The sequence below is a fragment of the Nanorana parkeri genome, unplaced genomic scaffold, assembly GCF_000935625.1.
Source record: "Nanorana parkeri isolate BGI_ZX_2015 unplaced genomic scaffold, ASM93562v1 scaffold2159, whole genome shotgun sequence".
Taxonomy (NCBI): Eukaryota; Metazoa; Chordata; class Amphibia; order Anura; family Dicroglossidae; genus Nanorana; species Nanorana parkeri.
The window spans coordinates 171,372-184,833 of NW_017308427.1; the positions used below are offsets into that span (position 1 = coordinate 171,372).

General features: G+C 42.7%; 1 protein-coding gene across 1 annotated transcript in view; it reads left to right on the top strand.

Moving 5' to 3' along the window:
• LOC108800904 (rho GTPase-activating protein 23-like) overlaps window positions 1-11,378 on the top strand; it is a 77,381-nt gene extending 66,003 nt beyond the window's left edge. The window contains exons 8-9 of the mRNA XM_018572889.1: window positions 9,492-9,647; window positions 11,261-11,378. Coding sequence (XP_018428391.1) covers window positions 9,492-9,647; window positions 11,261-11,376 — 272 coding nt within the window. The 3' untranslated portion in view covers window positions 11,377-11,378. The remainder of the gene's footprint in view (window positions 1-9,491; window positions 9,648-11,260) is intronic.
• Window positions 11,379-13,462: the final 2,084 nt, after the last annotated feature.

A 13,462-nucleotide genomic window follows, 5' to 3' on the forward strand; every position in this document is an offset into this window, starting at 1 on the left:
TAACAGGAAGGTGATGTAAAGCACTTCTTGTTCATTCATAAATGGGGACACATAGCACTATTGACCTACCTGATCACTCCAGTGTTTCCTCTGCACAGATATATCCCGCTCAGCCATCCAACCCGCTTCGCACGCACAGATGACAGAGCCGCTGGGCGATCCAGGATTTGACAGACGGCAGCATTGCTCTGCTCACCGCTCGGCCATCCTAAAAATGCCATTTCTCCTTGGATCCCTGCTGCCTCAGCCCATACAGGTGGTGGAGAGCAATGGGGATCCGAGGAGAAACAGATCGCAGCCTGGAGCGGCTCCAGGCAGGGAGGAGAGGCTGCAGATGGCGGCGGTGGGGAAGCCCAGATTTTTTGTTAATGGCTCTCATCAGCCGCTTGTCAGCTAAAGCGACCATGAGCTTATAGCAGAATGGTAAAAGCCACCAATGTATGACATACTGATGTGGCCAGCTGGAAAAAGTTGTGTTCCGCCATGTGCCATGCGGCGGTGGCAGGGACAGGGCTCCACCACCCTAACGAAGGAAGAGTTACAAGTTTTGGACCAACGTTTAAAATATGCTCCCAATAAGGCTCTAAACAAGTTTGATGCGTATATTTCAATACACAAGTTTGTTCTGAAGGTAAATTTGAAAAAAATATTATGCATCTAATCCCTGTCAACAGGTAGAGGACGGTGAAAACAATAGGTATATTCGCACTACACTAAAAAATAAATCCACGTTCAAACCCCCTGTTCACAATAAATATTGAGGTTTTTAAAAATGTGGTTTTAAAGGATGTAGAGTTTTTGAAACTGAAGAAAGAAGGAAACCCCCATTATATAAAAAAAAAAAGGTATAAAGGATTTGGAGACAGAAAATAATATTGTGATCAGGCCGGCAGATAAGGGGGAGATATTGTGTTTTTAAATAAAGAGGACTATAAGAAAGAAATTAACTGGCTCTTAACAGATGCAGAAACTTATGATCCATTGTTAAGGGACCCCATCCTAACTTGCAAAAAAGAATTAGGATTGGTGAAAAAAAGGAAATCAGCAGGTATTGTGGATAGAAAAGAAGGTCAATTTCTAGTCCCCACTGCATGTAGATTTCCGGTGATATATTATCTTCCCAAAATACACAAAAATCAAACAGCCCCAGGGAGACCCATAGTCAGTAGCATAGACTCTGCCACAAACAGATTAGGGGAACTTGTAGATTTTTTTTTTCTTCAGCCATTAATACAGCAAACAGATACGTATATGCGGGACACTAAACAATTCCTACAGATTATTGAAGGTTTGCTTTTTGACACCAACAGTTATTTAGCAAAAAGAGTTCATATTGGAGGCCCTACAATTTGGACTAGGAAAGAACTACTTCTGGTATGATGGATGGTTTTTACAAACAGAAGACTGTAGTTGCCGTGGGGGTCAAATTTGCCCCTAGTGTGGCAAATGCCTTCATGTGGAAGTAGGAAAATTAAACAATACTAAATGACAAAGCAGAAGAATAATTTTTTTATAAAAAGATTTATTAATTATATTTTTATGGTCTGGAGAGGTAGGAAGGACAGATTAGAGGAATTTGTGGCTAAATTAAATAAAACTAAAAACATAACTCTCACTTATCAGATAGAACAAACATCCATTCATTTCCATGACATTGAAGTCTTTGTAGAAAATGAACATCTGAAGGTCAAATCTTTCTTCAAAGATACATACAGAAATGGGTAAATACCCACTTGTAGTTGCCACAATCCTACATCATGGTTGTACATTATTCCCAGAGGACCGTTCATGCAGATGTGGAGAAACTGTTCTAATGACACACACTACAGACAACAATCTGAAATGTTGAAAAGTAGGTTTTGTCAAAAAGGGTACAAAGAAGAATTTATCAGTATGGAGATGGAGAAAGTGACTAAATTAGACAGACTAGTCCTCCTTAAGGCTGGGTTCACACCTAGGCGTATTGAATATGCGCGTTTGTTGCGCGTTTCGTGACGCACGTTTCCGAGGGCTACTTGGCTGTATCCCAATGGAAACGTGCGACAAAAATGCCCCAAAGAAGCTCCTGTACTTCTTTGGGCGTAGGACGTTCTGTAGCGCGTTCATACGGCCTGTAATACGCCCAGGTGTGAACCATACCCATAGAAAATAATGGGATTTCGGTGTTTGAGCGTTTTGCAGAGCGTTCGAACGCGCTACAAAAAGCCCAGGTGTGAATCAGGCCTAAGGGAGGGCCATTTAAGGCATCTAAAAAAGATGATAGTAATGGATTATAATATACAGTATAAAGATGTAGAAAAGATCATCAAACACCATTGGGGAGTACTCCGATTGGATGAACAACTTAAAGACCTTCTCTCCAGTTACATGCAAGAGGTGCTCTGTGTGTAAACAAACGCTAGCAACACAGCAGTAGAAAATCAAAACAATGGGAAAGTTTGAAAAAAATGGTGTGTCCAGCTAAGGTTAAAAGTTGTTTCGAAGGGTTTGGCAGCGAAAGGGTTAAGGGAGGGCAATTTAAGGCATCAAGAAAAGATGATGATTTTGGAATAACCATGGTAATGGGTTATAATATACAGTGTAAAGATGTAGAAAAGATCATCAAACGCCATTGTGGAGTACTCCAATTGGATGAGCAACTTAAAGACCTTCTCCCCACCAGGCCTACAATAGTTTACGTAAGGGCCAATATCTTAAAAGATCGAGTTGCGAGGAGTGTGGTAGATCCCCCAAAAAGGGGGAAAGAAGGGATTATTTTTCCAGTGATTATAGGTTTTCATGCACACAGAAGGTGCTAGGTGTATAAACACGCAAGAAATAATTTGAAGCAGAGAAAAACATTTAGATTGGCAGCTAGAAATTTAGAATATGAAGTCAGGGAATTTATATCATGTGACACGGTAGGTGTCATTTAAGGGGTACAATATATAGACAAATTAGGCACTATTACGCAAATTAGGCACTAGAATAAGGGAACATATGTATAATATAGGGATGTCCCGATACCACTTTTTCAGGACCAAGTACAACTACATGTTATGTACTATGGATCATGATTTAACCTATTCATGTTAGCAGGGGAGAATTGTACATCTATTGCTGCAGTGTAGTGGAGGTGTGTGCTGTATATATGTACTACATATACATTACACATGTCCAGTACACTATAGCAATAGATTTACAGCCAGCCCTGTCCCAGCTTCCCTCACTCACAGTTTCACTCCGATCCCTGTTGCCTCACGCTGTGCCTCTCGTAGTCGGCGCTGGGCAGGATCGCTGCATCCCGTCTCGGTGCTCAGCTTGTGGGAGGCGCTCACAATTCTGCCCTGCTAACATGAATAGGTTAAATCATGATCCCTAGTACATTTACAGCACACACGTCCAGTACACTGCAGTCTGCAGCAATAGAATTAAAATTCCCCCCTGCTAACATGAAAAGGTTAAATGATCCATAGTACAACTACATATTATGTACTATGGATCTTTTAACCTATTCATATTAGCAGGGGATAATTGTAAATCTTTTGCTGCAGTGTACTGAACGTATGTAACATACATGTACTATGTACTACATATAGAGTACACTGCAGCAATAGATTTACAATTATCCTCGGCTAACATGAATGGATTAATTGATCCATTGTACATTACATGTACTTTTACTACGGATCATTTAACCAATACTATTAGCAGAGGATAATTGTAAATCTATTGTCTGCAGTGTATGCTCTTTATGTACTACATATAGAGTACACTGCAGTAATAGAGTTACAATTTTCCCCTGCTAACATGAATGGGTTAAATGATCCATAATACAACGACATGTTATGTACTATGGATCATTTAATCCATTCACATTAGCAGGGGATAATTGTAAATCTATTGTCTGCAGTGTACTCTATATGTAGTACATATAGAGCATACACTGCAGACAATAGATTTACAATTATCCTATGCTAATATTAATATGTTCTTAATAGGGACCCCCCTTGCCCTCACTTCCTGTTCGATGAGGGGCGGTGCCTCACGATGTGCCTCACTGGTGAGGTCGTAGTCGGCGCTGTGCGGGAGAGCAGCGGCGAGTCAGCGCTGGTCCGGTGGGAGGAGCTCCAGGTGGGGTCCTAATTTAGCTGTCCAGCGACTGTCCGGTCGCCTGCCAGCTAAATTACGACCCCACTTGGAGCTCCTCCCACCAGACTAGCGCTGACTCGCAGCTGCTCTTCCGAACAGCGGCCGGAAGGTAAGGGAAAAAAATAAATAAAAATAGCGCAAGCTTCAGCACTATGTATCGGGGCATTTTGACAAGTACTTTTTAAAAAGGCCCTGTATCGGTCCCGATGCTAGTACTGGTTTTGGGACATCCCTAGTATAATATCAGGCGAGGATAGAAAGACCATCTGGTATAGAGCGGATCCATAGACACTAACTAAAGGAGGGGCAATTGGAAATGCCAGCTAGCTAAAAAAAAAGTCATAATGGATCTACAAAGCTGGAACAATCACCCCTAGTGGCCTGAATGTGGGATTTGATTTGAATTGTTTCATCAGTGATACCTGACCCTTCAGATAAGGGTTGTTGTTTCAATAGTCCTAGGTATAATTTGGGGTTTCAATTCTTTTAACATTTATCATTTTGTACCTATTCTTTTATCCATTTTAACTTTATTACATCACTGCTCTATGAATAGGGGGATTTTGACAAAATATACTATTGCTATGTATTATTCCTGTACGAGTTTTATGAATTTTTAACTTGTAGATTTACATGAATAGGTATATTTTTAGTAAAATACATAGGGTGGAGCTGGAGACTGTCAGAGGAATTTGATTGTGATTGCAGCTGCCTACTATATGACGATTTCTATTGGAGGCATGTGAGTTATTTTTATTAAACACGTTTTAGTTATTACTGGCAGTGTACACTATGTGTTGTTTTATTTGTTTTGCACATGAATGTGGGAGTATAAAGCCTGTGACACACAGCATGTAAAGCCTTGCGGAGCAAAGCTGTGAGGCACGGACGTTCACATGCAGTGTGATAGCTGAATGCGGCTAGATGAAAGACTGCATCTTCAGCCAATCAGCTTGCGCGTAACAACCGAATGGACTTCACATCCTGACGTGCAGGTTTATACATGGGAGCCGATTGGCTGAAGATGGAATTTTTCATCTTGGCCCACTCAGCTTTGCAAGCTCTCCCAAGCTGACGCCCTGGAGTGAAAAATGACATAGCACAATGCACGCGATGCTCCACGCACCACCGCTCCACGCTACTTCTGGTACAGTGCGTCACAGGCTTTATAAGGAGAAGGAAAGGAGGACCATTTCCTACATCCAGGTGTTTATACTACGGCTGCTGAGAGACAACTGGGGAGGATTATCTGATATGATCAAAGGTCTATCCCGTCTGTAATACAAAAGGGGATGCGTGCTCTGTTGACCTAGAATTGGGGTCTACTTGCCAGGTGAACGACACTCTTAAGGGTGGGGTGGTGGAGGTTTTTTGATTTGAAGATTGTCAGCGGATGTTAAATGATGGTGGAAACCACAGACTAAGCCCTCGTTCACACCTGAACGTTTTGTAGCGCGTTCTACGCTCAACGAACGCCCTACAAAACGCTCAAAAATATAAATCCCATTGTATTCAATGGTCTCGTTCCCACCTTGGCGTATTTCCGCCCGTCCCTAACGCGCTACAAAACGGCCCACGCCTGAAAAGGTACAGGTACTACTTTGGGCCGTTTTGTTGCGCGTTTCCATTGGGATACAGCCAAGTAGCCTTCGGAAACGCGCAACGAATCGCGGTAAAAAAACGCGCGACGGTTGCGCATATGCAATACGCCTAGGTTGAACGAGACCTTAAAGAGTGACTTTAACCAAATGTACTGTCCATTTTTCCTTTTTTGGGATTTTTCTTTCTTCAATCAATACTTCATCTAAAAGAAGCTTGAGTTGGTCTCTTTATGAAACACTCCAGATCTGCATATACTCACAATAATTTTGGAGGCCTTACCCAGACTCCACTGGAAGGGACGATTGCAGGATCTACCGATAATATGACCTTTGAGCAGTGGGTTCCACATTGAGGTACTCTACAAATCTTTGTGTTCTGAGTTTGTCACAGAGAACTTTCCAGGTTTCCAAGTGTGGCACAACTTCTGTTGTGACACTGTTTCTGAAGATTCATTTAATTTAGGAATAGGCCATGTGGACTAAGTATCGGAAGGTACTTAATTTATTGAAACTTTTGGGCACCATTATTTATCCCTGTTTTTCTGTTGGTTTTCCACAGAAAGGGTTGTAACACTGGGGGACTGAGTGCTGCACCTCTAGTTGGAGTGTCAAACAAGCACACTTTTCGCCTTGTTCCCGCTGTTCAGCGTGAGTTAGCTCCTTCCTGCCACTTCGCCTTAGCATAAGAGACAGGCAGCTTCACCTCAGTTAGTCCTTGCTGCCATCTACAGTGACCTGGTAACCTCCGGCCATTTGAACCTCTCTTGCTTGCAGCAGCCAGTTGGCAGTTAAAGTAGTCCCCACTTGAGGTATAGCTTGTTGGATGCCAAACACATGTGGAGCAGTGCCACTGTATTGAGTCCCTCTGACTCAAGTTCAGGGATTTCTTGGGTGTTCCTGCTCAAAGACAAGCCTCAAACACTTTCCCCTGTTTGAATGTCTTCACTTCTTGGAGCCTTCCTTAGCTTTGTCAGGTGAGGACCCCTCCTCGATTTTAACCTAAGAGGATTTCCCTGCAGTTATGCAGGATTTCATGGACTACAATGTTGCACATTTGCCTTTTGATTCTCACCCTAGAGGCCATATGCATACCTATATGCCTTCCCCTGCAGAATAATCTTTTACCCTACCTACACCCTTAGTGGTCTCTAATGCTTTTGTTTTGGAGGCTCTATCTGATGAACAATCTCAAAAGTCCAATCCTTGCCAGTACCTGAGAAGTCACAGGCAGTTGCCATAACTTCCAAACTTTTAGAGACCATTTTGGCATTTATTGATACCAACTTAAAGATGGAGGAGCAGCCTGTAGCTTCCACTAGTTCTGCTACCTGTCTAGGATCCCTGAGAAGGCCATAAGACTACTAAAACTTCTCCTATGCACTCATATTTCCCAGACGCCCTGAGCGCAGACTAGAAAACTACTGATAGATTTTTTTACACCTCCTAAACGTTTTGCAGTCCAATACCCATTTATGGAGTCCTTTATTAAGAAGTGGTCTGTTCCTACCATTGATATGAAAGTCTCCGGTCTTAGTTGAGCACTGACATTTCCTGAAGAGGATGCGCCAGAAGCCTAGGCATCAAGCCTGCCTAGACTTCAACCTCTAAGGCCAGTCCCAAGCCAGGAACCCAGTTTCACCACAAACCCTGAGCCCTTAAATCTGCAGATACACAAATCCACTTTCCGAAGCGGGGGGCTGCTTCTAGCTTTTGCAACCTACTGGTTACAGTGAGTAGTTTCCAGGGGTACAAACTAGGGTTCCCTTCTCAGCCTCCTCCCATGAACTCCAAACTTTCTGTGTCATCTCACAGAGAAGCAGACCTCCATGCAACTTAATCCAAAGTTTTTGTCTGCAAGAAAAACTTCAAACTCTCCACTCCCAGACTCAAACTCTTTAGTCCTAGAGTCGACTGAGTTTCTGCATGTGAATCCTGGCACTGAAGGTAGCCTCTTCCAAAACAGCTTCTTTTGTCTAGTTCCACTTCGTGCCCTTACAATTTAACACCCTATAATTGTGGGACAAATTGGTTCAGTCTCTGTACAAACCAATTCACCTGTCAAAAAGGACCTGGTTTTCTTTGGACTGTTGCCTCAGGAATCCAGGTCTGGATTTGGGGAAAATCTTCCTCTGGTCTCTTGGATGATTGTCCCAACAGATGCCAGAGAGACAAGCTGGGTAAGCATTGTAGACACTTTGTTGGTACAGGGGACTGGGATGCCAGAGGAATTCTGTCTCCTAATCAGCATTCAGGAGCTTCTGGCCATTTGGTTGTCCCTACCTTTCCTCCCCTAAAACCTCTTCCTAATCTGCTCTGCAGAATCAAGATGAAGGGCATTTTGGTGAACCTCATAGCACCAAATTGGCCCTGACTACCATCAAGGGGCAAATATTTGCATTTGTCATTTTGTTGCAAAGACTGTTAGGCTTCCATTCTTTGATTTAGATCTTTGTGTAGGACTTCCCCTTTCCATTCACTTGTCAATCCATGGCATTTGCATTTGGTTCTCTTGGCTCTTCAAAATCTACCTTTTGAACCTATCAGGGATATTAAACTTTCCACTCTGACAAAGTTGCTTTTTTTTTGTTGCTATTGCCATCTTTGTGAGACATGTGTCTGAACTGGTGGCTTTGTCCTGTAAAGAACCCTTTCTGGTCTTGCATAAAGACAAGATAGTGGGTTCAGCCTTTCACCTTAACCGGGACATTGTGCTTTCATCCCTTTGTCTGAAAATGTTCTTCTTTTTCTGGATGTAGTTCAAGCTGTGTACATTTATCTCACAGCCACAGCTTCCATTAGAAAGACTGACTATCTTTATAATTCCTGATGGTCCCAGCAAAGGGTAAATAGCTTTGCGTTCAACTATTTCTCATTGGCTTGAACAGATCAGTGTTTAACCTTATAGTCTCTTTTTTGTCAAGGCACATTCTAATAGGTCTGTGAGTGATTCTTGGGCTTTCCTGGTTCTCTGTTGCTCTCTGAGTTTTGCCATGTGGGTCTTCAGGCCTCATCTGATGCCAGCTTCGGGAGTAAGGTCCTTCAGACAGCTCTTTCAGCTGCAGGCAGTTCCCAGTTTTCTGTTGTTGACCCCTCAGTTGGGTTGCACTTGGATGTTTCAAATGTGTCTGAATCCTGTGTCTCTCAGTAAGCAAATTAAAAAAATTGATTTTTGTACTCACTGTAACATACTTTTCTTGAAGTTCATTGAGGAACACAGGCCTCCACCCTTATTCTCACTACTGCTTTGTTGCAAAACAGAGGCTTGCTGGGAGTGGGATGGGATATACCAGGCTGGTCATTATTTTTTTGTTTGTCAGTGTCCAAATCCTCCTGTACGTGGTTGTAAAACCCAAATGTCTCTAAATATTCTGTTCCTCAGTGAACTCAAGGAAAAGGATTTTACAGTAAGTACAAAGATCAAATTTTAAAAAACAACATTATTTAACAGCATCTGCCACTGAAAGCCATTGCTATCTTTGGTTGTATCTGCTCTGCTTAAAGATGAAGGAACCTAAAAGGGCCGCCAAAACCTCTCTTAATTTCCAGAATTGCAGGGTCCATAAGGGAGCACCAAAACAACACATCTGTGATGAGAACTCCTAAATGGCATTTCCTTTCACAGTTTACAATTGGTTAAAATGTTGCGTAAGATTGTTTTAAGGTGCAAATGTTTATAATGTCTCCTTAGTTCCTTAGCTTTCTGCTTTCTGATCAGTCTGAGTCATTACCCATTTTGTTTAAACCCTGCTTTCTTCACAGATGAGCCAACAAGTCCAAGTATTGACCTGCGAGCTAAACATGTCCCAGCATCCTGTGTTGTATCCACTGCTATCAGCTCTGCCCCTATGATTTCTGGCAGCCCTACTTCCCCAACATTCAGCTTTGCTGTCAGTCGTCACTATTCTCAGGACTGCAGTAAGTACCCTCTTAAATGATCCTGTCATGCAATCTAGTCTCAGTAAGTTTATTTTAGGTCTTCCTTTATTTTGGTCACCAAAGTGAGATGTAACACTTAATATATGTGAACCGAAAATCAGTGGGGGTAATTCCATTTTCCCAAATTCGTCTTGGAAAGTGGAATTAACTTGTAATTTTTTTTAAATTGGGTATTTGTTTGATATTGTTGTATTTGAAAAGAAACTCTGTTACCTAGCAACATACTGTGAGAGGACTCAAAAGACAGCTGCCAGACCCTAATTCCTGGGCTGCTTGAGAGGTCAGTGGGGGTGGTAGCTTTAATCTAAGGCCCGATTCACACCTAGGTGACAGCGTTTTCGTGCGTAAAAAACACACATTTTTTTGCTGCACATTTTCGCAAATCTTTACACTTATAAAACACTTGTGCAGTAAGTCACATGTTTTTATGAGCTGATTGTAACACATTGATATAAATGGGCAAAATGTGCACAAAAACGTGCAAAACCAATTGCAATGCGTGTTTCCAAGCATTTTTTATTGACTCTATGGGGGCAAAACGAGCTGTAATCTGCCACAAAAAAGCTCATGTACTTTTTCCAGCAACAAGCATTTGCTTATTGCGACAAAACGCTCAGGTGTGAACATAAGAATGAATGGGATTTTTTTTGTGAAGCATTGTGTCGCGCTTATTCAGCTGCAACAATACGCTTAGTGTGAACCAGGCCTTAGACTTCTTAAACAGGAAATTTGTACAGTAGAGACTACAGTGGCTGGAATTAAAATTGATTATTTTGGGGGGTTGTATCATTTGATTTACACAACATACCTACCACTTTGAAGATGCAAAATATTTTTTATTGTGATACAAACAAGAAATAAGATTTAAAAAACAGAAAACTGCAGCGTGCATAACTTTTTTTCTACATTTTGCAGAAATTACAGCTGCAAGTCTCTTGGGGTACAACTCTATAAGCTTGGCACATCTTGACACTGGGATTTTTGTCCATTCTTCAAGACAAAACTGCTCCAGCTTCTCAAGTTGGATGGGTTTCACTGGTGTACAGCAATCTTTAAGTAATTCCACATATTCTCAATTGGATTGAGATCTGGGCTTTGACTAGGCCATTCCAAAACATTTAAATAATTCCCTTTAAACCACTTTAGTGTTGCTTTAGCAGTATACGTAGGGTCATTGTCTTGCTGGAAGGTGGACCTCCGTCCCAGGTTTTTTCTTGATTTCACTCCACCATTTTGGACTATTTTGTGTATGTCCATTAGATGTAGTCCAAATAAAAATCAATTTAAATTCCAGATAGTAATACAACAAAAAAGGAAAAAATGCCAAGTTCCCTCATGCATCCTGTTTTGGGCTCAGCCCTGATGTATTAGACAGGTGTCTTACTGGTTTAAATTTTTACATCAGGATCTGATCAAGTAGAATGCATTGCAACAGGTCAGGTTGTGAGAGGTTGTGTCAAAATGGCTTTCCTTTCAAATGCTCTTCATGTGCACTGTAATGGCATAAATTTAAAAAAAATGTTAGATATTTTTATCAGTTTTGCCTTGCATACCCACCAGTTTTTTTTAATTGTCATTGATTTCTGTTTCAGGTAGCATTAAGTCGAGCCGGCGTTCTTCATATCTTCAAGCAATTACCACTGAACGCTCAAAATCTTGTGACGATGGCCTCAACTCTTTCCGAGATGAAGGTCGACTTCAAAGGTGAGGGTGTGGTAAGCTGCTGCTGATGTTTCTAAATCAGTATTAGACCTAAGAGTATTACAACAGTTGTACGATATTGAAGTACAGATTGCACCCAATGCGAAGTTTACATTGATTCATTGACCAGCTTTCTACAGATGTATGTTGAGAAATTGTAAGGACACAGTATTCCATATTTTTGTAGTTCCCTAAAAGTGTGCAAAGTATGCAGTTAGGCTTACTTTTAGTGGTCTTTAAACCACTTGCTGCCCAGAGAAATTTCTTACATTTGCACACACATGATAAAATCTGAATTTTTGGCTAGAAAACAGTTTCAGAACCCCAAAGAATGTATATATATATAGATCTATCTATCTATCTATCTATCTATCTATCTATCTATCTAGATATATATATTTTTTACAATAAATTCTTTATTTAAAGAGGAGTTTTTGTGTTTTCCGTGTATACATAGAGTTCCACAAGTGGGTCCAAATATGAAAAAACATGCATGGTATCAGTAGTACAAATTAGACTTAAGTTGCGGACAAAAGTACCAAACAATATAACTAGAACAAATGAAAAATAAAAGGGGGGTTAAACGTCAGGACCCAGATCCAAATGATGACGAAGGAGTGCTGATGCGAGACCCCCTTGGGTGGCCTCAATGTCGTGAGCGGGCGCGGATCAGGACTGTGTTTGTGAACAGGGGGCCTGGATCCCTTCTACATTCTGAATTTGTCGGGGGCGTTATGGAGGGAACTGGTAAGGTCCTCCATAAGGTAAATGTCGTGAATCCTATCAAGCCATTGGGGTATGGTGGGGGGTTTGGGATTCTTCCACAGGGCTGGGATAAAAGCTCGGGCTGCATTAACTAGGTGGCGCACAACAGATCGTTTGTAGGCCTTGGTCAAGAAGTCATTATGGTGCAGGAGGAAGAAGGCCGGGTCTCGAGCAACTGGGAGGTCAGTGAATTTTTTAGCGGTGGCGTGGACCTGGTCCCAAAATGCACAGAGTGAGGGGCATGACTAGAATATGTGGAGGATGTCTGCTGATGGGCCGTCGCAACGCCAGCACATGTCAGGGGTCTGGGGGTACATGGAGTGTCAAATTTGTGGTGTCCTGTACCACCTGGTGACCAGTTTGTATCCGGACTCCTGGTATTTATTGCTAAATGATTTTCCAGGGGCGCCGAGTCTAAGAAAACTATTATCGTCTATTCCCGGGGGGAAGGCCGGGTGTAGGAGTACGTCTGGCGTGGTGTTTTCCTGAAAGAAGAACCGTAGCTCCTGTCCTATGGACGCTGAGATGGTAGGGTCATGAAGTAGGGATTAATTCAGTCTCCACTGCCAGGGGCCAGGAGGAGGGCCGTCTAGGGAGAGGCTAAGGAGGATGGGGGCATGGTCAGAGAGTGATGTTTCCAATGTCAGTTGATGTAACTCGAGGGAGTTGACTGTGATGTACGAAAAAGAAATCGATGCGGGTGTAACGCCGGTGGAGGTGGGAAAAGAAGGTGTAATTCCTTGTGGAGGGGTGTTGGATTCGCCAGACATCAGCCAGCTGGTGGTCAAAGGAGACATTTCTTTATGCGGTTCAACTTAGCGAAAGATAGGTGAGAGGAGGATGCGGAGGAGTCCAAACTCGGGTCCAGCACAAAATTGAAGTTGCCCCCTAGCACCAGGAGACCCTCCCGGAAGTTGGCCAGAAGGCCCAGGACACGAATCAAGAAGGGGATTTGGTCATGGTTAGGTAGGTACAGATTCGCGAAGGTGACAATCTGGGATCCAATGGAACCCTTCACGAATAGCACCCGGCCTTCCTCTCCAGGATATTGGTCAGTCATGGTCCAGGGTAGTGTGCGGGACAGGACGATACTAACCCCTCAAGAGCGTTTGTCAGGTGAGCCACTGTGGTAAACCGTAGGGTAACGGTGGTCCCCAAAGCGGGGGATTTGGTCAGTTCGGAAGTGAGTTTCCTGAAGGAGCGCTGCGTCAATGCCCTGACGGGGGAGGATCATAGTGCATTTTTCCAGGATATTGAGGCCCTTAGCGTTCAGGGATAGGATCCGAAGGGAAACCGGACAAGGAGGGAGGGGTGAGGCAGGGGGGAAA